The sequence below is a fragment of the Nanorana parkeri genome, unplaced genomic scaffold (genome assembly GCF_000935625.1).
Source record: "Nanorana parkeri isolate BGI_ZX_2015 unplaced genomic scaffold, ASM93562v1 scaffold694, whole genome shotgun sequence".
NCBI lineage: Eukaryota > Metazoa > Chordata > Amphibia > Anura > Dicroglossidae > Nanorana > Nanorana parkeri.
The window spans coordinates 223,761-250,479 of record NW_017306962.1 but is presented as its reverse complement, the minus strand read 5'-3'; the positions used below and the strand labels follow the sequence as shown (position 1 = coordinate 250,479).

The following is a 26,719-nucleotide window of genomic DNA, read 5'->3' as shown; positions in this document are numbered from 1 at the left end:
TCCAAGATGACTACTGCCTTGCTAAAAAAGCTGAGGGTAAAGGTGATGGACTGGCCAAGCATGTCTCCAGACCTAGACCCTATTGAACATCTGTGGGGCATCCTCAAATGGAAGGTGGAGGAGCGCAAGGTCTCTAACATCCACCAGCTCCGTGGTGTCGTCATGGAGGAGGTGGAAGAGGACTCCAGTGGCAACCTGTGAAGCTCTGGTGACCTCCATGCCCAAGAGGGTTAATGCAGTGAACACAAAATATTGACACTTTGGGCCCAATTTGGACATTTCACTTAGGGGTGTACTCACTTTTGTTGCCAGCGGTTTAGACATTAATGGCTGTGTGTGGAGTTATTTTGAGGGGAGAGCAAATGTACACTGATATACAAGCTGTACACTCACTACTTTACATTGTAGCAAAGTGTAATTTCTACATGAAAATGATATAATAAAATATTTACAAAAATGTGAGGGGTGTCCTCACTTCTGTGAGATACTGGATCTCCATCTCTATCTCTATCTATAATCACACACACATATACACACAAACATGTCCAGTCATGTTATTTGAACCCAGGTGCATTAGTCAGCAGTGTAATCAGAACACTGGTTTAAATAAAAAAACAAAAACCTTTGAACGAGGAATACATTCCTTCAGTCAGATAAGAAGCATACCGTCCAATGTCAAGCCCATATAGTTTAATAGGTCAACTCACATTTTAGCATTCTCAGGTACTATTTATGGACAGGACAGGGGAGACTCTGGATTAAATGGCAATTTAAACATTTGTCTGTAGCTATCAGAACCTCCACTATTAACAATTAGTGTGAAATATAAGAAATTGGGCTTATACTTCCCAACCACCATCCTCAGTTCTTATAGAATTCTAATGAGTTCAATCAACAATGTCACTGGCGCCATAGGGGTGTATACACCGCAACTCTTCACAGGAGGGCAGCACTTTAGACAGTCAGTGTGTCTGAAGCACTAGTACACTTTATTGAGTAGAAATTTAAAAAGCAAGAATGTACTCACAAACAGCCGACATTAAGCAGGTATGTCGTTACAAGGTACATCTGTGGTGTGAGAGTATCAGATGGCAGTCACACCAGGAGCATGCAGTCTGGAGAGAACGTCCTACTACTGGCATGGCAGACTAGGTTAACACGTTTGTTTCTGGGGCTACGCCCCCTTCGTCAGAACCTAGTAGAACCCTCCAACAGAATCCTATAAGACTTGAAAAGTGGCCAATCAACAGGTGACTCGAGTGTGACCTAGTAGATCGTGGGCCAATGGACTTAATGCAAATCAGATCTCTAAATCTGAGTCACCTGACCCCCAGCACTTTGGGTCGATCTACATACGGCTATAAAAGCCGAAGGGACTAAGCAGCTACAGCATATAGCTCCTCCCCCTGGCCAGCTATTCGTGCTAAGAAGCGCTCCTCATTGGTCAGTGCAATTAGAAGTGCTGCTCATTGGGGAGAGGGGGCAAATTGATAGCAGTAAGTCCATTTTCCCAAATTTGTCAGAGAAAGTGGATTTGCCCTTGAAGTTTTTTTTAACAGTGACATTAAAGGCAAAAAATGTTTTCCCTGCTTGCTAGCAGTAGATATATGCAAAAAAAGCTGAGGGTTTAGAAACCCTTTAATATGCAACTTAAATTTTTTTTTACATTTAACTTTATTGCTATCACATAGGGGGCCCCAACAAGCCCCCTATGTGATAGAATCAATAAATCTAAGGGAGACATCATGGGTCTATTAGACACCTAATATCAGCTATGGACCTCAAAAATGTTGATCAGTACATACATGTTTGACTAGCCACAGCAGTCAGAGAAATGACAGGCTGAAACTGGAAGTGACCAATTTCTCATCACTTCCAGGTTTAGTGCACACTGGAAGTGTGCTGATCTCCCTCTGATCTAGTCGCAGACACCCTCCACGCCATTCCTGGGCCCAGAGGGGGACAGCAGATACTCCTCTGCTGCATACAGAGCCGCCCAAGCACTTGTATGTGAAAGTTGTGCATCAGCCGAAGAGATCAGAGCTGCAGCGATCTTGGTATAACCGCTTCAGTATCATGTCGTTTATATAGGAATAGCAGTCCTGAACTCGTCAAATACCACAATTAATACGTTAATTGGAGCTATTAAACTTCCCTTTATTTCCATAACCCCAATAATCCTTGTTAAGCTTTGGAAATTTAAATAAAAATGGATGGCTTTGAAAGAGCCTGATACTACTTTTATAAGGCTCCATCGAAATGGTTTTCATATCTACTAGCTTTACTTGTGGATTGAGAAAGCAATTTTTATCATGCTGAAAATCTGCAAACACATTTTCATAATATAACATCAATGACCTTTATTCAACATGACTAGGAAATACTTGAAGATCTAAAGAACACTGCTCCAGATAGCTTCCTCACATAACTGAAAAGTAGACCATTAGCTCCAGGCAATCTTTTTCAAAGCCATCATCACTCAGACTAGCATAGTCTTTTCACCTTCAGACACCTGGACATGCTTTTGCCACAAGAGATTCTTTGCCATTATTCACCTGAAGTCTTTAAAGGGTAGAATATTACATGTGTGACAGGACTTCTAAGGCTGATCTGTGTCTCATTTTGTGAGCTCCTTCTGGCATGAAACCTAAGACACAGTATGGAAATTATCAAGCATGGAGTCACGTACGTAGCCACTGCAAATTTAGCAAGGACTATTGTTTTAAAGTGAACCTGTGCTTTGTCCATGCTGGGCAAGGCACATAGGTAGCTCGTTCCTAAGCCAGCCGCTGCAGTGACTACATGAATAGTGTGCAAATCATGTCATGGTCTGTTCCGATTTACGAATTACTTTCACCATCTGAGCAAGCGGTGGATATTGCCGACTGAAAAGCTAGTTGACTGGAGGTAATATTTTGAGTCAAAGACCCAGAACAAGAATGCAAGTCAGGAGTTGTGACTTCACTGGTTGCATATGTTACGCGCCATAAGCTTTGAGCAATAAAGCTGAAAGACAGCCAGGTAACTAGAATTTGTAGCAGATGATCCAGCAATGGAAGCCTACGTGGTGATTTCACATTTACTTTAAAGTGAAATGTTTTTTGCCAATTTTCAAACCGAGTATATGCACACTTCAGGCTCGGTTCTGACCAGCGTTAAGGTGCCCATACACCTTACGACCATCGCAAGACTTTTGTCTTGCGATGGTCGTATGTCAAAATTAGAAAAGTTGGGGTTTTTGGGCAGCCGACTGACAACTTAACAAACCAAACATCTTGTTGAAAAAATATTAATTTCATTTGATTAAAAGATAATTGGGGGGGGGCGTGGCTTTGGCATGAAGGAGTGAGGACGTGCATGAGAGAGCTCCCGTCCCGGCCGCCACATCATCTGCAGACATCTCATGGACATGGGTGATCTCCCTGGCTTTTTGAAAACTCTGGGACTCCCTAAGATCTCGCTGCCTGACTGGAATGTGTCCCCCGCGATACCACTACCATCTCGCCAACCCCCCTGGCAGACTGTCCCCCCTAGACGACCTGGAGGCCAGGACCCATCCTCTCCAAGCCAAGGAGACCCATCATAGCAGTACCGACTGTTCTACTTGTCGGCAGATGGAGACTGGCCATGTTTCTACACATCGTTATGCACGCCCGGGGGTCTACTGACTTGACCTGCCTTCTATAACACACGCACGTGAAGAACCCCTGCGGGTGTGTGTTACTAAATGGACACGGTTACTATTGCTTGAACTTAACATGGCTCCTTCTACTCTGCCATTCGCGGACCCCTTGTAAAGTTTCTAATACGGGTTTCATCTCAGGATGTTCATTTTCTCATGGCTTACCTCCTCAGGAGTAATGCGCCACCCTAAGTTGGCCGGGACGGGCTACACCCTCCCCTGTTATGCCCTTTCACGTTACCCAAGTAGGATTGTCCCCCTCAAGGGAGACATGTCCCGGACGGGACCTTTTGTGTCCACTCCTGGGGGTCTCCAGGTTGGTGACCCCTCGGACTAGGGATGCACTACTAGTTGATTTCAATGTGCACTGTTCTAATTTTTTGTATTGGTTTTGTAATGGTTTACTTTTCCCCTTGTTTGGTGTATTCACCTTGAATGTATCTATTCAATCTAGGCTCGATCTCCATTCCTGGCTCGGTGGCACCCGACCTTCTCCGTGTGATGCCTTAATGATTCCATGTCTGTATTGAAGGTATTGTCGTATAATGTACGGGGTCTTTGCTCTCCGAACAAGCGGAACAGACTGTGGAGGGAACTGAGACACTTGGGAGCACAGGTAGTAATGTTGCAGGAAACTCATTTTCAGGATAATGCTGTACCCAAGCTGCCTACACATGTATACTCAGGGTGGTATCTTAGCAATTCACCCATATCCAAGTCCTGTGGGGTTGCGATAGCTGTTCATAAAAGGTGCCCCTTTCACTTCCTTGATCAACTGATAGACCCTAATGGCCGATTCTTATTTTTAAAGGGATCCATTGAGGGCCAGATATTTACCTTTGCCACGGCATACGCCCCCAATGCCCATCAGCTCACGTTTCTGGACTCTATGCTGTCCAAACTGACTGATTTCCTGGAGGGCCTGCTTGTGCTGGGGGGGGGGGCTTCAATTTTAGCCCCAACCAAGTCCTGGACACGTCCCCGGGCAGTAACCACTTGACATTATCTCGTGGTATGGTAAACAGGTAGATAGATAGATAGATAGATATATCTATATCTATCACCTACCCTTGGAGTCTATGTGCGTCCCGGTTGTTCCACCCGGCTCAGACGGTAAGAAGTAAAAGCATAGGGCAGGGGGAAACGGGACCAGAGAAGAAGAAGAAATGGAGGCCCTAAAACCCCAGTGGAGGCAGACTCAATCAAGAGATGGCAGATGTACCTTGTTTTACAAAAATATGATAAGAAATCAATTAGGGCCTGAAGGGAGATCATAAGAACTACTCTGAGTATCAGTGGGAACAAACCACTGTACCATATCGTCCTTAATGGACATAATGATTGAAGTAAATAAATACATACCACAGTTTTGAGTTAGAGGTAAAGACATAAGACTGTCAGTCAGCGTCATAGAATAGCCGTTCCTCTCTTGAAATCGAGCCCCCAGCAGCTAATACAGCCCTCTCAGGCTGTACACTGACACTGGGGGCTCGCGTGGGTGCTTATAACGGCGCTCCCCTGGTGACGTAATTGGCGTCGTCACCTGGTCCAAAACAGGAAACGCCCTCTGTACGAGTCGCCGAGAGGTGTGGTAGAGGAGCTGGCGCTCTGAATGATGGTATTGACAGTGAGACACATTACGGGGGCGTTTCTAGTTGGTGGAGGCCAGCACCCTTGCTGCCAATCACTGGGGCCGGGGTTCCAAAACTAATTGTATGCAAGTGAGAGATGTAAGGAGAAAAGAAGAAAAAAAAAGAAATAAAATAAAATAGAATAATATGATAGAAGGGAAAGAAAGAAATAAAAAAGAGAAAAAGAAATGAGGTGGAAGATTAAGATGCCTAGGTATCAAAAAGAGAAAACAAAAAGGGAGGAAAGGAAAGGTCAGGGGAACGTGGGATGCACACATGATACATGATTTTAAAACACTGCAAGTGGTAGACCCTCTCCTAGGGAGAAGAGGAGGGATATGGAAGTCCAGTAAGGGTCCCACCGACAAGGCTCTCACATATGATTTACATTTATAGTAGCTCTTTAGTCACATATAGATCAAACATTTCATGATATACATTTAATATCTGTCAACAGACTTTCATTATCTTTTATTATAAGCCATAAATTATTGCAGACAATACATATTGGACCGAAATTGATAAATTGACAGAGTAACCATAGATAACAGGCCGTCATGCATTACATGTATTTGCTATTGATGGAAAATGGAAAATTGAAAACCACAATATGGATATGTGAAGGGGAGATTGATTGGACCACGGTAAGGTGCGGGAAAAGAAGACAGTGGATGCCAATCGAAAGAGGGAGGGGGGGGGTTTGCGGGGTTGGGAACCACTGTGTGGGATCCACCACAGCCACAGATCGCAAACCCCCCACAAGGGGGAGAAGATATTATGGAAGGTATTATCACATAGGTATACATGTATACATATAAACATGACCATCCATACCCACTGGTTTGAACCACAATAGCGGTGCAGTCCCAGCAGTGGAGTCCATCTAACTTAATTCGCACGTCTTAGTTCACACTGCTCGATTCTCGTACGATCGCACTATTTGTTTTCAGCCCACAGCAGAGTAACACCTGCCCAGAGGGTGTTGAGGCAGCATTTGGAATTAATGGCAATGCAGCATACTTACAAAATCTAAAAAGATTTCACTGCAGATCCCACAGGTGGAGGCTAAATAGTGCGTGTTCACCATCACCCAATCCAGTCCATGAACAGATGCACACCACAGGTCTTGAAATATGACTCCAATCTTTACTGTGATACAAAGATGTGTATACACCACAAACAAGCTCCCTTGCACAAACAAAACCTTCCGACAGGTTTCACGGATGAGGCTTAGTCATAGAGGTATGCAGCACACCTAGTACTGTCCATGGGTTTAGTTACCATTAAGGAGTTGCAACTGTAGTGGCTGCTCACCTTCCCCATACCATTTGCTACACTTGGCTCCTTCGTGCCCGGGATACAGATACTAGTATCAGTGCCGATACCGAGTATTTGGGTAAGGACTCGTACTCGCCCAAATGCTCCCGATGCCTATCCCGATACCGGAATTTCTGGTATGAGCAAGCCGAGCGTCTAGTTATTACAGGCTTCCCGGCTTCCTGATTGGCTGGGAAGCTAGCTCCAAGCTCCTTCATCACCAGGGAGCATGGACCTGGTTTCTATGCAAACCAGTGACCTGGGCAACGTGTAATGACTCACCGCCCGGCTTCCCGATTGGTCGGGAAGCTGGCCGATCAGGAAGCGAGTTATTACCCACCCCACAGCTTCCCGATTGGCCAGAAAGCCGGCTCCATGTTCCCTCATTACCTGGTGACGAGGGAGCATGGAGACAGCTTCCTGGGATTTCCAGTATCAGTATCGGCGAGTACCGAGAAAAAAAGAAATAAAAAATCTCGATACCGAAAAACTGGGATCAGTGCATCCCTACTTCTATCCCCTGTGAGTGGAGAACCTGGTGAACACTGCATGTCCCTTCGACTCAGCGAGCCCAGGCGTAGTCAGGGTAGGGTCCAGTTTGCCACATTTCGCAACAGCAACCAAGTGATTAGGTAATTTCCCTGCCTTTGCCTTCTGTCAGCATGGTTCGTGGGGGGAGGGGATGCTGGAATTCAAGTTTCACTCAGGTATTTATAATGGTTGCATTAAAATTTTTAGGGATTTTTCAATACATGCATTGCTAACTAGCAGGTTTTTTTACCCCCTTTTTCTAGGTCTGCCTGGAATTCAGCTTCAAGCATATAGCAGCCTACCAGGCCCGGTGATAATTATTAAGGACGCCTTTATGTAAAATAAAGAGGATTACATAGTTACATAGTATTTGAGGTTGAAGACACAGGTCCATCAAGTTCAACCTATTGTGTGTATGCATGTTATTCCGCATGTGTATGAGCCCATGTGTGATCTTGTTCTTAAGTGTACCTGTACCCCTGTATGTTCCGGTCTTTGAGGAAATCGTCCAAATGCTTTTTTAACGATTCAACACTCCCAGCTGAAAACACTGCTTGCGGCAGCGAGTTCCAGACCCTAACCGCTCTAACTGAGAAGAACCCGCTATGCCCCTTGTGCTGAAATCTTTTCTCCACCAATTTTAGGTGGTGGCCTCTAGTCTTTGTTATGGAGTTTACTGTAAAAAGTTTATTGCTGATGTTGCTATCACCATTAAACATCTTGTACATGAAAATCATGTCCCCTCTTAATCTCCTCACTTCGAGCGTGAACATGTTTACATTTAGTAACCTTGTCTCATAGCCTTGGTCTGCCAGCCCCTTAATTAGTTTGGTTGCCCCTCTTTCTGTTGATTGGTGACCAAAACTGGACCGCATACCTCAGATGAGGCTGAACCAGTGATCTATAAAGTGGCAAAATTATAGATTTGTCTCTACAGAACATTCCCTTTTTAATACAAGACAGCACTCTGCTTGCTTTGTTTACCGCAGCCTGGCATTGCAAGCCATTATTCAATCTGTGGTCTACAATGACTCCCAGATCCTTTTCCATTTCTGACTTCCCTAGTGGAGTTCCTATTATTGTGTAATCCGCCTGCCTATTTTTAAGCCCAAAGTGCATTGCTTTACATTTATCGACATTAAAAAGGAGAACTATGGGGTCAGTGTTTTTCCCCATAGTTCTCCTCAGGGTCACGGGAGGACATAAACTAGCGTCCTCCTGTCACCCAAAGCGCAGTATATCGTGAGCTGCAGCTCGCGGTATATTGGACCGCTGCAGCCGGGACGGATCCCGACATTACTGTTAAGATCCACCCAGCTGCGTGATTGACAGCTGGCTCTGCCTATCTAGAGGTAGAGCCAGCTGTACTCACCCCTCCCCCGTTCCTCCAGTCAGCGCTGGAGGATCGGAGCGGGGATCCCTGCAGGGAGCCGTGAGTGACAGTCACAGCTCTCTGCAGGGACAGGATCGAGACGTGAGCGAGCGACGGCATGTGTTCTCTCACTTCCCGATCTATTGAGATGACGTGTAACAATGAAACTGCTCGAACTATGAGGATGAGTGATTTTCACTCACCTCATAGTTCTCCTTTAAACCTCATCTGCCATACAGTTGCCCACTCCCCTATTTTATCCAGGAGCCATTTATCGATACTCTCTGGACGCGTTTCCGTAGCCAGTTCTCTGTCCACGTACACACCATGTCATCTATGCCCATAGATCTCAGCTTGTGTAGTAAGTGTTTATGTGGTACTGTGTCAAGCGCTTTTGAAAAATCCAGATATACCACATCCACCCACCTCCCTCCATCCAGGATTGTTTAATGATGCAATACTAACCACATTAGTGCTAAGTTAGCAATTCCATTGAGGTCATAATTGGCCACAATTATGCCCTCCGTAGCATCGCTAGCCAACACAAAAGCCAATCAGCCAGTGACTGCAGCAGCTTTCGTTTTAGTTTAGTTTATTAATGATCCTTGAAGTAACGCCATCCATATCAGATGCAGCAAAATAAATGCAGCTCTTGTGGGAAAGTCAGATAATTCTCTGACTATTATGAAACTAGAGAAAAGGGGTTGCCATAGAGACCACATACATATCAACAACTTCATCTGAAGGAATGTTTAGAGAAATCACAACGGCTCCAGGCTAAATCCCGTTATTACTTGGTTGGTGGTTTTATTAGAAGGGTAACTGCTTAGCCTACAGGGATTGTGTCATTATAAATATCTGCACATCATACAGTCTCTTGTTTGAAAGTGTCATCCTACAAAACGCTCCTCAAGGCAGACTTTAAAAGCAACAAATAACTACCGAATGCAAATACAGGAATTATTAAAGTGACAGAGTATAATCTTTTTTCCCTCCCCCCCCCCAATGCTAGTGTAAGCACTTACCTTTAAAGATGTCTTTTAATCTGACCTTCTTTCCTGGCTTGTTCAGCCTTCTCTCCAGCGCTGCTGCGGGTCTCTGATCCAGCGCTGACTCCTCTGAGCTTCCTGGCACTTCCTGTCGCACGGTGTCTGCATGCGGGTGCACACGTTCATAGAATTGCCTTGTCTCTGCTCGTCTCCCGGCCGAAAATCTGAACTACGCATGCGCCCGCCCCAAGATCCTTTGCGGCCACCCTAGATTTTTCAGATTTACGGATGGGAGCATGAGGCAAAGACACAGTTCTAAGTTTAAACCTCTTTTAAAGTGTTTTTTTTAACGTGTTTGCATATATTTACTGCTTGCTAATGGAGGGTTTAATAACCCTTTAAGTGTCATATCCAGATGTATATGTAAAAAAATAAAAATAAATAACTTGATTGCGAATCTTGTGATTTAGGAAGCACCAGGACTAAAAAGTTATACTTTGACAACAATATCAACTGTTATCCACGATTTTATTGTACATCACTGATAGCAAAGTAACACTATGTAGTGGCCCTGAACTCAAAAAGTGAAGATTTGGTTATAGGGAACCTCTGGAAATGTTAATTGTGCTTAAAGAGGTACTTCCCTCATCTTAAAAACGATAACAAAGGCACCTTTAGAAATGTTTAGTGATTGCAACTATAGGAATGGAGTACTTTTGCTAAATTCCTTTTTCTATTTTTGTGAATTTGGTAGTCAGCAGTTGGCTGTACCCATACTACATGTACCTCAATAGAAGTGTTTCTCTAAGCTCCGTGTCATTTTCTCTGCCACATGCTGTTTGAGCATGCTCCAACAGAGTGTGCCGGAGAGATATCGGACTCTGTTATGGATATCTTATAGCCTGCCCAAATCAGTGGGACTGGGGAACCTGCTGAGGCAGGCTGGGAGAACTACCGTATTAAATATGTGAGCCATTTCCTGTTCTCTCTTCCTTCCTGTGCTTCTGCCCTGTGAGGATGTCAGTTTAATTAGCCTTTCCTAGGCCTTGGAAACAAAAAAGGAAGAAACTGAGAGCCACAACCTAGCTATCTGGCTTGAAAAAGGTTTAACTTCGAAACGCATTGCCTCCCCTTATACCACCTGGGCTTCGGCCGATCCCGCGGTTCTCTCTCACTCTCCCCTGCTAACCCATCTCTTTCACCTCCAGATCCCTATTGTCCACTGCCCTCTTCTCCCCGCCAGCAAAAGCTCACACTGCTATCCAGCTACCGCCCCTCCTCCAGCGGCAGTATACAGTTCGCCAGGGCACCGCTATACTTCCAGCAGAAGCGGCCCCACAGCACAAACAGAACTTCACCTCAGCCGCATCATTCAACACCAGCACCGCAGCTGCCTCTTCTCATCTGCACAGCATTCTATCAGCCGGGGATACAGGTGAAACTCGAATAATTAGAATATCGTGCAAAGTTCATTTATTTCACTAATGCAACTTAAAAGGTGAAACTGATATATGAGATAGACTCATTACATGCAAAGCAAGATAATTCAAGCCGTGATTTGTCATAATTGTGATGATTATGGCTTACAGCTCATGAAAACCCCAAATCCACAACCTCAAAAAAGTAGATTATTACATGCAATCAATAAAACAAGGATTGTACATAGAACAATATCGGACCTCTGAAAAGTACAAGCATGCATATGTACTCAGTCCTTGGTTTGGGCCCCTTTTGCAGAACTTACTGCAATTACTTTTGCACGATATTCTAATTATTCGAGTTTCCCCTGTACATCTGGGCATAACTTCAGCATACAGGATCGTCCACTACAGCCCCTCCACAGCATCAGCCTGGGCTCCAAGCTCATTGGCCAACAGCATCTCCACTGCCCAGGATCACTCTGGACAAGCCATCCTCAACACATGCTGAGTTGTTTTCAGTACAGGAACTAGCTTGCCAAAAGACCCTGTCCTCAGTAGCAACAGCACATGTCTTGAGGGTGAGTACATACTACTTCTCTCTACATTAAACAAGATCACACCATTTGTTGTTTTGTCATCCCATCTCTGGTCACCAGATCCCTAACCCCACTTTGCGTACCAGCACAGTCCCTTCAACCACTGGATTTTCATCAGCTTCACCTAAAAGATGCCACATCACCACATATGGATTGACATTATTAAGTCCTCATTAAATGTGAGTGTGAACACTATTGGGATTATTCACAAAAGGGTGGAGAGTTTGGAGAAGGCTGGAGAAGTGAACAATATAGGACAACATAATTGAACTGGAAAGTGAGCTGAATTGGAGAAATTTTCCAAATAAGCTATGTTGGCCTAGATTGTTCACTTCTCCTGCCTTCTCCAAACCCTTCACCCTTTAGCGTATAACCCCCTATATGTTCTCTTTTCATCCCATCCTAACCTGCCTTATTGTGCTAGGTTGTGGCGCTACATTTCTTCCTTTTTGTTTTCTAGCATACATACAAGACACCCCAGTCTGATACTGTCAGGAGCTGCACACCAGCCTCGTCACACAAGGCCACCCGAAGTGCGCCTTTCATGTTATACTTTTCTTCGGAACTTTCTCCTAGGCCTTGGACTTAGGCACATGGAAGGTGAAGGGATCTACGCTCCTGGGAGGAACCCCTGAAGGTGATGACTGCTGGAAGACAAGAGAATATGGCCTTGAGGAGCCAATCTGCTTCTGTTCCCCCACATATGGAGATGTGTTAAGTAATGCTTGAGTGGGAAGTTATACACAGGATCCTTCCTATGTTCTCCTGCCTTGGAAGAAGTCAAGATTGAGACACCACTAGAACCTGTAATGTGAGAGCCAGAAAAGATCTGAGGTCTAGTTCTGAGAATGAGACCCAGTGTTGTGAGGGATATCCTGATCCGCACCCAATCCTCTTTACCATATTGCTGTGCAATAAAACCTTTTCTATTTTGAATATACTAAAGTGACTGGTGCCCATCATTCTGAAAAACCCGAGAAAAGAACCACGGCTGAGGTGAATGTGTCGGGGACTGTACTGTAAGTAAATGGTTCGTTATCTAGTCATTAGGTAACTGGAGAGCCATATACCTTTAGGTTATGTCTGAAAGGTTGAGAAAGTCCTTTGGACGAAACGCATCAGGTGGGAGGAGTTGTGACATCATTGTGCTGGGCGGAGTGGCCGCCAGAGATCCTGCCAATATATATGGCCTGTGTATTTGTCTTTCTAATGTGAGTGCATTCTTATCTCTTTTAATAAATATATAGTGTAACACTATGGAGGTTTGCTTTATTTCATTTCGACAGCCATCCAGCCCTGCATCGGAAGAGAGCCTGAGAATAAGAGGAAACCAGCAGAGGAGGGAGAGTCCTGGGGAAAGCTGATGGTTGCATAAGAGCTCTGTATGACGTTTGGTGTAATAACCTAGGTCCATCTTAAAAGGTGAGGGTACACCTGAAGAGCAGTGAGTTGGAAGAGTTTATTTGAAGATCATCTGCACTGGATATCACTTGTCATTTTAGGACTATTTGGTTGGTGAAAAGTTGACGATTTAGAATTGCACAGGATATTATTCACTAGTGTGGGATGATTATGTGTTCACTGAACAGATGACAGACTGTTCAATATTTGGTGGACTTAGTTTATGTGGGTATTAGGCAGGGTAATTTTATGCATTATTTGCTGCACATTAAGTTTTATCGTTTTGATCATAATTATTGATGCTTTTCCATTGTTTTACATACTTTATTGATTTGACCGCTGCACATAATTTATATTGATTTTTTTAAGGTGTTGGTGGTTGTACATTTGTGTGAGCGGCTCTAAATTATAGCAATTTTTGGGATTACTACATTACCATTATTGTCTCACAAGAGTAGCGCAGGGATTTTACACATTTTTTTTTTGTTTATGTCTGAATGGTTACCAATAGCACTACACAATCTACTAACAGATACATATAAATAGAATTGTAGGTAGGGATGTCCCGATACTGATACTAGTATCGGTATCGGGGGCCGATACAGGGCATTTTCACATGTACTTGTACTCGTGTAAATGCCCCGATACTGACGGCCGATGCTGGCCCTTTAAATCGGATTGGCTGCCTCAGATCCCGCTCTGGAGTCCAGATCTCACCGGGCTGCATCCAGATAATGGACGCAGCCTGGTGACACCTGTACGCAGCCTGATGAGATCTGCACACGCAGCCTGGTGACATCTGTATTGAGCTCTGGGGAGATCTGGACGCAGCCTGGTGAGAAACTGCCCTAAAATCATCAGTCTGTGTTTTAGAAAAGTTGTCACATGCCCTGTTAAGGAAAAGTATCGGTAATTGGTATCGGCAAGTACTTGTACTTTATCTTGAAAAAGTGGTATTGGGACATCCCTAATTGCAGGCTTTTTATTCTTTGCATACTATATTTTTCTTTTCCTCCCCGTTCTTCTCACGGTAGCCATTTTTTATTTTTTTTTAACTAAGGGCAGATTAATCCATCTCCCTTTACTTCCGGGAACTCTGGGTCTGCCTCCGGGAACATGCGACAGTGCACCTCATGTGAGGTGCCTGCCCCTCCCACAGATCTTATGAGCTTTTGTGGATTACAGTTGAAATTAGCCAGGAAGGCACTGGTGATGTAGCCTTCCCACGATTAACCTGAGGGCTACATCACCAGTGCCTCACACAACCAGAAAAACAGCAATTGTAAGTTAAAGGGAAAGAAAATATGTTTAATGAATGTTAGATTTCATTTTCAAAAATGGAAACCTTTCATTTGGGGGGAAAATAAATTTGCAAAAAAATGGCAGTGCATTTCCCATTAAGCGAATGTGCCAAACACTCCTGTGTCCTCTGACTAATACATTATCTTCACATATTTACAGAAAGTTTTCTAAACACTGGTGGATCATCTTAAGCCAAGCTCAAAATGTTGTAATGAAGGAGACTTGCTTTGGTAAAAGTTCTTCACTCACCAGCAATCCTGCATTAATTTTTATGTTTTGTTTTCAAATACTTGTTTCCAGATGTTCGCAGGCAGTCATGCGACACACAGGTCCTCTTCTCTGCCTTTTCTCCGGAAGTGGGTAGTCCTCGATGTAGATTAGTACTGTTCTTTTCATGAGTGTACTGTGATTGCAAGGTACCAGGGTGATACAATGGGGGGCACCAGGGTGATATTTCCCCCCCCCCCCTTTTTCCCCAAAAAAACATTTATGAACTGGAACTACAGACAAAGCCTAGTCTTGGGTCAACACTTGCCAGTTTTGGTCACACTGCTAGGTTGTATGTAACAGTTACAGATGGCAGAGAGCTGTGGTTTAATAATAAAGTTTAAAAAAAGTTTTGCCACTGTTGTGTTATGAGAGCAGTTGTCACTTCAAAGAATTAGGGTTACTTTACTGTAACACTATTCATTCTGATCTGAACAAACCAGGGCCCTGAAAATCTTACAGCTAGATCTAAATTTTGATTGCCTGTATAGACGCACGTACCTGGGGGTAGGCCATCATGAAGCCTGGGCTTACAAGTGAAAGCTGCAGGGAACAGGGCTCGCAGATTGGTACAAAATACTGTACAGCATGGAGAGCTGCCCCCGCCATTACTGTGGTAAAAGAGGAAGGCCCATGCTCATCACCTGACTAGCTAAAAAGACCACTGGATTTAGAAGAATGCTGGATTTAATGTGTGAGACAGGGGGTGCAACAATAAACAGCAATACATAGGTTTACTTGAAGATACACTAACTTTAAAATGTCTGCTGGCTTTGAAAATGACGCAGATTGTAAACAAACACGGGAGGCCCCAGGCACCGATATTGGCAATTACACATATGTGGAGGAGATAGGACTTTGGGGTGGGATTTAAACAAGCACTAGTGGTCCCAGATCTCGGTAAGTAATCTGTGAAGGGGCAAAAAGAACGAGTCCACTTTCTTTAAAACAGAACACTGTTCTCTGAAAGTGTGCTTATTCTTTAAAACAAAACCTTGTGTACATAATATTTAGTTTAAAAAAAACATAATGTGCTGTCCATTGCGTAATGGGCAAAGAGCAAAGGTTTTCAATGCACCTTCTGCTAGGAATGAAGCTTTGATGAGCTAGCATGTTTTGTGTGTAGACTTAATTTAGTGAAAGTCAGACATATTGTTCACATCTGTTTCACATAAAAAAAAAAATTTAAAAAAAAAGCTAAAACATAAGGCTAGCACGTCAATTCTATGAGAATCTTAGACATTTCTATAGCATTACAAGCATACTGGGTCTTGTGGCAAAGCTGAGAAAAAGTTATAGTAAAAATAAAATAAAAATCCTAAAAAAAAAAAAAAAGGCACACCACACCCACAAACTTGCTAAAAGCAGCAATCAATGAAGAGGAAGAGGGAAGAATTGCCTCCCAATGGCAGAGGTCCCAAGGAGCAGCCCATAGAAGCACACATGGTAAATCGCTAGTACATGTTATACATAAAAGGGAGCCAAAGCTCAGTATATAGCAACCGGGATGGATCCTGACAATACGGTCGAGATCCACCCAGCTGGCTGATTGACAGCAGGCTCTGCCTATCTAGAGGCAGAGACAGCTGTGCCCGCCCCCCTCCCTGTCCGTTCCTCCTGTCAGCGCTGGAGGATCGAAGAGGGGAGGGGGGAATCCATGCGGGGAGCGGTGACTGTCAGTCACCGCTCTCTGCAGGGAGATGATCGGGAAGTGAGCAAGCGACATTATGTGTTAGCTCATGTCCCGATCAATGGAGCCGACATGTGACAGTTGCATAATCACACATCGGCTCTATCTAGGAGGATGAGTGAAAAATCACTCACCAAATAGTTCTCCTTTAATGACCAAGGACAAATGTGGGTCCTGAGGTTACACAGGTTGAGAACCACTGCTTTAGGTGGCAGAGTCCTGGTAATTGCTATTAATGGTTTGGTTTTAGTAGTATGCGTAAGCTACAAAAAAAATTGCCTGTGTAGTTCTTTTACTTGTCCCCCTTCCCCCAGTTTGTTTTTCCTTTTAATAAATCAGATATCATACAATAAAACCAACAACGACCTAAGGTGATAAAGTCTGCATTCCGATGTCAATGTTTTGAATCAATATGTGCAAGTTGGACTGCATACATTTGATGGTTCATACAGGAAGCCTCTAACAGAAAATACGGTTCATTCCTAACAATAGCAGGAAATGGGGAGGGGGAAAGAGGTGCAGAACAATGAAATAAAAAATATGACTATCTACATATTCAGCAAGGACAACAACAAGAAGCATGGTTTAGGATCCCACAGAATTGAAAGCGATAAATGAGCATTATTTTCAGCAATGAGAGCTGAAAATAATCTCCTTGCTGGAGAGAATGACTAAATTACAAATAATGTATGTGTTATAGCTTATTAAATTAAGCATATTCATTTCTGTGTGTGTACATAATGCCTCAGATGATGTATTTAGCAAAAAAACATTTCTATACAAAATTCTGATCCATTGCTTTAAATTTAGAGCGCATACTTTGTTTTATTCACTTTCCTTTAAGTTTGATTATAAACCACATCTACATAGAGCCCATATGTTAGAATGTTGCAGCAATCTGGATACAAGAAAACAATGCAGTAGTTTCTCTGAGAAGACAAAGCAGCTTTTAGCACAGGATTGTTTTGTCAGATGACCACTGTCCATTAATAGTGGATTACTAAGGCTGGTCGTACACTGCTCTAATTTTCTCGTTCAACCCACGGGCTGAATGAGAAAAATAGAGCAGATTCCTCCATCAACACTTACGAGTGTGTCAATCGAGAAATCCCATTATTTGCATTGTTTTCTGACGGTACCCAAACAGAGCCGGTGGCTCATTGGCTGCCAACTCTGGTCGTACAAAGATTTTCCGGCCAGCTCCTTCAATCAGCTGATCGAGGGATGCAAACTGAAAGGGTGCCGACAGCGGAGTACACTGCGAATGTCGGGCGGTTCCTCAAAAACAAAATTCACACAGTGTATGGGCACCCTTACTAAGAGCTTATATGTTCAGAAAATATAATCATTAAAGCACACCCAAACCCAAAAATGGAAAATATTACAGCTTACCAGTCCTTAGATGGGGTGGCTGCATTTGTTTTAAAGCTTTTTTGCCTGATAACGTTTCCAGGATGGTTGACTGGAGAGATGGCTTCACCCACCTGCAGGAGGCTAGAGAGTTTAAAAGGGCGGCCAGGAGTCAGCGACCTCAGGAACAGCAAGATTAACTGCACTGTTACTAAGATACTATGATGACAATAAAAACAAGGGAGGGATTGCCACAGTCCTGGCGGATTTCCAGAAAAGGAGTTTGGTTAACTCAGGCTTTTCTGAATCATTTTCCAGGATGGTTGACTGGAGAGAATTGCATGATGTAACCTGGGCCAGGACCACTGCTTGAAACACTTGTCTTTCTTCCGAAAGGCTTGATCCTGGCTGGAGAGGCTATCAATAGGGTAGCTCTTCACAAATGTGTTAAAGCTTGCCCATATGGCTACACTGCAGATCTGCTCCACTGAAACACCTGTACTACCAGCCAAGGATGTAAACAGTGACCTAATGGAATGAGCTGTAATACATCAGGGCACAAGGTTTGCACTCTGAGGCATAGGCCGCAGAAATAGCCATGCCGATCCATCGGGCTATGGAGGAGTTGGATGCAGTTTGTTCTGCTAGCATCATTAACCAGGATGAAAAGGACATTGGATTTCCTGATGTGTAGTATGCTTGATACATTTGAGAATACATCTACGAGCGTGAAGCAAGATGATTGCTGCTTCTTATGGAGTCAAAGTGTTCTGGCAAAAAGGATTGTAAACTACCTTGTGGGATCTGTGGTATTTAGGGACCACCTTGGGGAAGAAAGCAGGGACCATTTTGAGAAGGACTTTGACCAGTAGCAGTATAAGAAAAGGTTCTTTCACTTGAGACTTGGGATACTCCTCATGCTGACACGAGGGCAACTAGAAAAGCCAATTTAATTGTCAGGTGCTTAGAGGATGGTTCGAATGGGCACTTTGTCAAGCAGTAGGACTAAAGATACCAAAGCTGGTTGAGAAAGCTGGTTGGACAACCAGTGACAGGTCTTCAAGAAAAATACAGCAAGTCCAGTTGCCTTATTGCCTTACTTATTTTTTACAGATATACCATGACTTGGATGAATGAGAACCTTCACAGACATAAAGATACCAAAGGGTAACCAATACACTTCTAAGAGGCTTGATAGACTGCATTGCTTTGAAGAATATATTTATCAAAGTGTCTGTAATCTGGGTTTTGTCAAGGTATATAAATAAAACCACCACCTCTACCATGAGGGTACTGATGGAAAGATTTCTGAGCCAATACATTCAGTCCCAGTGATTCCCATGTGGACACAGAGAAGGGGGAGATAAAGTGAGTAATAAATCACTAATATCTGGTTGTTACAGTTCCCTACCTTTTGCTCATGAACCTTGTCCATTTAGTCACTTGATAACCTCTTCAATGGAAAAACAACCCAACCAAGTTAAAATTTAGCAATTTCAAGTGCATGCACACTAACTAGGGTCTTACACAACTGTAAAACCAATAGACCAAATATAAAATATTTACTTTGTCTATGGCAACATACCACTTTGAGAAAAAAAAAAGTAGCAAGAGGAGTAAAATATGCAATAGTAGTAAATGAAGGGCCATTAGCGAGCTTTCAATGCCATATGCTCTATGCCAGGGGTAGGCAACGTTGGCACACCAGCTGTTGTGGAACTACAATTCCCAAGAGGCATTGCAAGACTGACCGCCACATATGACTCCCAAAGGAAGCAGCATGATGGGATTTGTAGTTTCATCAGGCTGGAGTGCTGTGGTTGCCTACCCCGTTCTATGCAATAACAGTACATTATTGCAAGTATATAACTAGTAACTCACCTAAAACAGAGAGAGCAATTCCTTTTACATATTACCATTATAAAAATACAGCTGTAATCTTCCCTTTACCACATCAGAAAACGTGCTTTTCCTGCAGGAGAAAATACATAGTCCCACACAGCTTATTTACACCTTGAGGTGTAATGAGGTGCACTAAACTCCTGCAAACTGGCTTTTTCATAGTTAAATGGGGCCCTTGAAAACCAGTATGCAAACCATCAGAAAACAAACAAATAAACACAACATTGGAAAGTACAGGAATACTACTTCTCATTAGTGCCTCCTGTGCATCCAATCTGACAGCCGTCCTCTGATGTAATTCCAATCACAACAAACAACTTCCCTGCTCCACAATGATCTTCTTTTGTCGCACCTGACAGCTTTCCGGCAGGATGTTAATTACCAACAAGCGTGTGGGTATGCCGAGTGACATCACTGACCTGATACAGTTATGACCATATTGTACACAGTGGCAGCAGTTATACCAATATAGGAATGAATTTCAGCTGCAGGTAGGTGGCCAAGCTGGCCACACCTGTCCATTTAAAGCGGTGCGATGCTTTAAGCACACAGTTCTGTGCGATTAACACACTGCATAACACACCTAACCGTGCATTGCACTGCCATTTATTCACCCTGCCTGCTGCAACACAATACCAAGTGCTCGCTATCAAAATACCGGAACTGATCCCTGAAGCAGATTGGCTGCTAGCTCCATTCTGCCTCGAATTTTCCTATTGGTCCCTTCGATCTGACGATCGAGGGATGCCAGCCAAAAGGTTGATGATAGAAGCACCAACTGTGCAAATTTCGGACTAAACTCGATATGCATCTACCCGTCTTTAGTTCACCTATTCAGTCAACTGCACACAAGCTGGATTTGGGTCGCATTCATGGTTGACCCAAATCCTAAGATCATCACTACAGTGGGATTGAAAAATAAATATTGCTGGAGTGTGGCTATCAGCACAGTCACTGCTTATTCCCAAGTCTGTAGCTTGTCAATCTGTCTCTGGCTACACCTAGACTTCCCCACTGCTTTCTGGATTGACAGTACGGCCTCTGTTGCTGAAACCTTCCCACTGGGAGTGAGAACATGGGAGACAAATAAAAGGAGGATTTGATTCAGTCACTTCCTGTATGTGAAAAGAACAAAGAATCATATGTGTCTAATCCCTTCATTCCACATGTCAGGGAGAAGTTTGCATCTGTCACCATTTAGTTCTACAGGGTCTTGGCTTTCAGGAAATATATCATTTTGGGGGGGTTAAGTAATTGTCAGGCCTAAAATGTGGAGTAGATCATGTGTGCAAAAAACAAAAAAGGCCTTGGCAGCGAAAGGGTCCTTAAGGGGTTATGTGGACAGGGACTGCTGACACTTTTAGTGCCCCCACATACAGGACACCAGGGCTGTCATATAATGGACAGGGACTGCTGATACTTGCAGTGCCCTCAAACACAGGACATCAGAACTGTCATATAATGATGATATGACTGTCCTGTGTGAGGGCACTACAAGTGTTAGCAGTCCCTGTCTATTAAATTGACAGGGACTGCCGACACTTGTAGTGCCCTCACACACCGTCAGCCCCAAATACACACAGCGGGACTCACTGGAGCTGCCAAGACCAGAGTCAGAGGCAAGGAGGAACATGCGGGCGAGGAGAAAGCCCCTGTCCAGGTGCCAGCTGAATTGACATTCATTTTAAAAGAAAAAAAAAATAAACCCAGCTTGCCGCAGTACAAAGCTCGGGACTGGATGGCCTAAAAATCATGTGGCGGGCCATTTCCGGCCTTGCAATTGACACATGCAATTTAAAGTTTCCCTCTTCTAGTAAGTTTTCCCTTCCCTAATCCACTGTTCATGAAGAACACATGACTTGGCTGTGGAACCAATAGAAGATGTGGACTCCGGATCTACAGGAAACATCACAGAACCAAAATGAGGTGACATCTGCCTGTCCAGAGGAACCACTAGAATAGATTTTCAGTTCCTGGTAATGCATACAGACACACAATTGTTTGTTCATCAGAAAACGATAAGCCGGGATAAGATTATGGCAGCAGCGTTTCCAAATACTAGATGTGTAAACAATACACACTGTGTACAGTACTGTGTCCCCAGCCCCCATCACACTGTGACCTCTAACCCCCATCTCCTCCCACCATTTAGAATGAAGCCTCCTGCAAACCTAGAACGATATATGTGCCATGCTCCCCGGACCTGACACATGGATAGAAAGCGACACTGTGCTGTTAGTATCGATTTACGGCTGGGAAATGAAAACACTGCCACCCACACAAATATACATCCTGTTCACGTTAACCAGATCCTGACCGGCACAGCCTATCCATAGGAACACGCATCTGTGGGCTCTCCGTGTATATATTCCCAGTGTAATGATGGACAATTTCCTGACAAACACCACATCAATGCAACCTGCTAGCATTTGTTTATAGTGGAATACCTAGAACCACTGGTGATCGGAAGCCATCATCTGCCTAAAACAGCCAATAGACCGCTGTGTGCACAAGGGTCACCATACACATTACAATCTGACAGTAGAATGTCTGTACAATCAACTTTAGATCTACCTAAACTATGCAATCAACCTGTATCCAATCAGGCAGGCCCTTGCACTGCATAGCTGTCGGTAGATCGATGTAGATTTATATTGTAATGTGTGTGGGGAGCTTAATGTCACCATATACACAATACGGCCATAGATTCACCAGACTACATAATGGGAGGATCTACCTAAACGATCCGATCTGTGTCTGATCAGACCGACCCTTGCACTACATCGTTGTCAGTAGATCTATGTATAGTCATATTGTAAGGTGTGTGGTGACCATACACAATACAATATCACCATAGATTCACCAGGCCATGTAATGGAAGCATCTTCCTAAACGATCCCATCTGTATCTGATCAGACAGACCCTTGCGCTACATCGTTGTCAGTAGATCTATGTATAGTCATATTGTAATGTGTGGTATGTGTGGTACTAACCATACACAATACGACCATAGAATTACCAAACCATGTGATGGGCGGAGCTACCTAAACGATCCGACGGACCCTTGCACTACATCGTTGTCGGTAGATCTATGGATAGTCATATTGTAAGGTGTGTGGTGACCATACACAATACGACTAGATTTACCAGACTATGTAATATGAGGATCTACCTAAACAATCTGATCTGTATCTGATCAGACACTTGCACTACGTTGTTGTCGGTAGATCTATGGATAGTCATATTGTAAGGTGTGTGGTGACCATATACAATATGACCATAGCCTCACCAGACTAGGTGATGGGAGGATCTAGCTCACGGATGCAATTAATTGGTATCTGATCAGACAGGTCCTTGCACTACAGGTAGACCTCCAGGAGATTGTAGGGTGAATGGGGAGCTCACACGAAGAATGGGCTAATGGGCTTTCTCTCAGATCATTACTCTGACCAGGGACAAACAATGGAAAGTGCCACAGAGAAAAGGCCAGCTCACCCACTCTGACTACATTCCCCCCAGGCAGCAAACAAAAGCCTCAGTCTTCCCACACCTCCCCCTCCCTCGTGCATTTCACCAAAGTCACCAAGCTGCCACAAACTCACCCAGAACACTATGTTGAAGCCGAACAAGAAATACTTGACACAGCAGCTGACTTCAGGTCCGTTGAAATGCTGGTGTTTGCCAGACATGGCTTGGATCCACACACCAGCAGGGGAGCAGCAATCCAGTCACACAGAGCGAGAGCAGAGGACGGCCGAGCTGCTGCGGGAAAGGGTACACGGTGGTACAGGAGGATGGGGAAGGTACGACGACACCCGCGACCCTAAGAAGGCTGGCATTGGGAAGCTGCAGGCCGGGCTATTGTTCCAGCGCTTCCTGGGGTCCCAGGCACGGGATAGCCATTTCTGCTGTGCAGCCTTGTCCTGCTCTATGCAGTGTTCAGTGCAACTCCTCCCTGCCAGGGGCGGTCCTGGGAGCGCCCTCCAGCGGCATCTTGTGGACATAATAAAGTATAACATCCTAGTACATTACATAGGGGTCCCCGGACTAGACTGTAGGAACTGCTGTCATGTCTGCTCGCAATTTCCATGTCTGTTCACAGGCATGGATCCTGACTGTCCCACCTCCTAATACACAGATCCCCCTGCCAAAACTGTCCTGCAAGGACAAACACTTTTATACACAGATCCCTCTGCCAAGCTTTCCTGCAAGGACAAGCACTGATATACACAATTCATTCTGCCAAACTTGCCTGCAAAGTTCTTTCTTTTTTTTGTAAGAGACAAACACTTTTAAACAAAGCAACCTGCCCATCATTCTTGCAAAGTTCAAAGGACAATTTTGTAAATACACTCATCCCCATACGTAGAGCCGACTTTGACGCTGCAGATGGCACATACCAGCTCTATTGATCGAGAACTGAGCGATCACATACAGTTCCCAATCATCTCCCTGCAAAAAGCAGCCAGTTACAGCTCCCTGCAGGAATTCTCTCCCCTCTGTTCCTCCAGCACTGACTGGGGGAGGGGGCAGGCACAGCTGGCTCTGCCTCTCGAGCGGCAGAGCCAGCTGTCAATCAGGCAGTGGGGTGGATCCAGACAGTATGGTCAGGATCTTTACCTCCTGCAGCATGGATATGCACTGTCCGCATATAGCAGGCAATAGCCCACTATATGCTGAGTTTTGGGTCACAGAAGGACATTTACTAATGACCTAAGGCCCAAAAAAAGTTTTGCCCTTAGTTCTCTTTTAACTCACGGTAAGAGTAGGCTGGGGGGGGGTCTGAAAGGGATTTGCCCCAAGGGCCAACACCTAGGCGTATCGAATATGCGCGTTTGTCGCGCGTTTTTACCGCAATTCACGGTAAAATAACCGCACAATAAACAAGCGTTTCCGAGGACTACCTGGCTGTATCCCAATAGATACGCGCAGCAAATACGCCACAAAGAAGCTCCTTTACTTCTTTGGGCGCAGGGCGTTTTGCAGCGCATTCATACGCGCTGTAAAACGCCCAGGTGAGAACCATGCCCATAGGCAATCATTGGTTTCCACATGTTGAGCGTTTTACAGAGCATAGGAACGCACTGTAAAACGCCCAGGTGTGAACCAGGCCTTAGACCTGCAGTCCGAGGGTCTGGTGGGAATGCATTTGTCCTTTGGGCCAACACAAATAATATGTGTTGGACTATTGGATCTGAGTGATGATAGTTCACCATTCAGACATCGATCAGCGCTCGCAGTCAGCAACACATGCTGGGCATTATATATGTTGCTCATTCAGACCTGCAGTTACAGAGTCTGGCAGGAATGCTCCATGGGCCAGTATTAATAAGATATGTTGCACTTGTGGCCCTCATTGAAGATACTTCACTATTCAGACATTGAACAGAGTGGAACTTGCAGTCAGCGACATACACTAGGCATTATAGATCTTCCCCATTCAGATCTGCAGTCTGAGAGACAGGAAGACATTTGGCCTCTGGGCCAACAGTAAAAAGATATGTTGGGCCAGTGGTCTGAGTAGCATTTAAACTAGGGATGCACCGATATATCGGCCGCCGAAACATATCGGCCGAAAATTCCACTTTTGGCATAATGCAGAAAGTGCCCTTTTCCTGCCGATACATCGGCGCATCTGTGCTTTCTTGCCTCCCCGCTGGATGTGGCTCTGTGTCCCAGCGGGGAGCAGAGAAACTGATAGCGGGGCGAGCGCTGTGAGCGGCCAGCGTCTCTCCTCCCACACCGCTCAGCCTCCTCTCACAGTCCGGCAGAGCGTTGTGGGGGGGCGGAGACAGGCCGTGCTGTCACAGGAGGCTGAGCTCTCCTCCCGCACCGCTCGCTCAGCCTCCTGTGACAGCGTGTCAGAGAGGAGAGCAAGGTACAAACACTCAGTGATCGCTGAGTGTTTGTAGATAATTGAGGACATGGTATGTGTACTATATCCTCAATTATGAATGAATGGGAGTGATCTACATCTCCTCCTGTTCATTCATAGTTGTAGTTATAGTAAACATACCATGTCCTCGTGTAAGTAATGAACAGGAACATTCAGAGGATTCCTGTTCATTGATAACAGGGGATACAGAAAAAGAGATTGAGGACTAGATGTCCTCAATCTCTTTTTCTATTTTAAAAGGGAAATATCAGGGGTCTGTTTAGACCCCTAACTTTTCTCCAAACCCCCTAAAAGTAAAGTAAAACATTTTAATTAAAAAAAAAAAAAAAAAAAATGTAAAAAAGGTTATTTCAAAAAATTCAAACATCGAGCAAAGTAAAACTTGCAATCAATGACACTCAATGGGCATTATACAGTATAGCTTCCCCATTCAGGTTCTAGCAGAGAAATATTGCAGCACCAAATATTTTTACATAGTTGGGTATATCTATATCTGACTGTCCAGTATTTCAGGAGCAGGGGGGTCAAAATACACAGGAAAACTGTCTGAGACTTTTTAAAAATCAAGAAGCAGTCTGATTTTTCCTAGTTAAGAACAACTCTGGGCATGTAAAAAAAACAAAAACAAAAAACTAAAACCCTTACAGTGGGGCTACCCCTACTGGACTGTTATTATTCCTGTGGATTCAAGAGTTTCCTATACCTCGGGAGAAAAGGACAATAGGTCCCCTCTCTGTATGGTCTCTGGTCTGTAAAATGTTTTTACTGTAGTATAGAGTGACAAACCTTTTACCCTATATAGAGATTAAAGTGAGATCAGCAGCTCTCTGTTCCATGTTCCAAATACATGGACCTAAAAGAAGAGCACATCAAAAATACCTGGGGGGTGGCAAGGAGGTTATTCAAAAAGAGGCTTACTGTTCGTGATCTCTCTGCCCAGCCACTGCACCTGTCACGCAAACAGGTGTGGCTGTCAAGGACTTATACGTTATGCAGGCAAGGCCTGATAAGCATGCCGAGGTACTAGTTTCCTCATTGGGTCTACTCTGCTGCTGGTTGAAAGCAGGCAGATTCTATAGAAGATAGCCAGGGTTCTATTGGCTATGAACCTGGCTACTGGCTGCTGTCAAACAGTAGCAGAGCTGACGAGGAACTAGTACCCCAGCATGCCCATCAGGCTCCACCCACTTGTAACATTACCGATTGTTAAGGACACTGTTGGCTACAGCCAACAGCTTCCTTAACAACTAGTGATGCTCACATTATGATTTTGCGATTAACGTACTACGGTCATTGTTTACCGTTGTGGATCCATAAAATTTGGACCACAAATTTGTGGCCTGGTGTCCATAACAAAGTGTAATTATATATA

The 26,719-nt window shown here is 44.3% G+C and overlaps 1 protein-coding gene across 1 annotated transcript in view; it reads right to left on the bottom strand.

Moving 5' to 3' along the window:
• The window catches only part of LOC108792888 (tetraspanin-17), a 48,390-nt gene extending 24,990 nt beyond the window's left edge, over positions 1–23,400 (bottom strand). The window contains exon 1 of the mRNA XM_018563770.1: positions 23,054–23,400. Coding sequence (XP_018419272.1) covers positions 23,054–23,140 — 87 coding nt within the window. The 5' untranslated portion in view covers positions 23,141–23,400. The remainder of the gene's footprint in view (positions 1–23,053) is intronic.
• Positions 23,401–26,719: the final 3,319 nt, after the last annotated feature.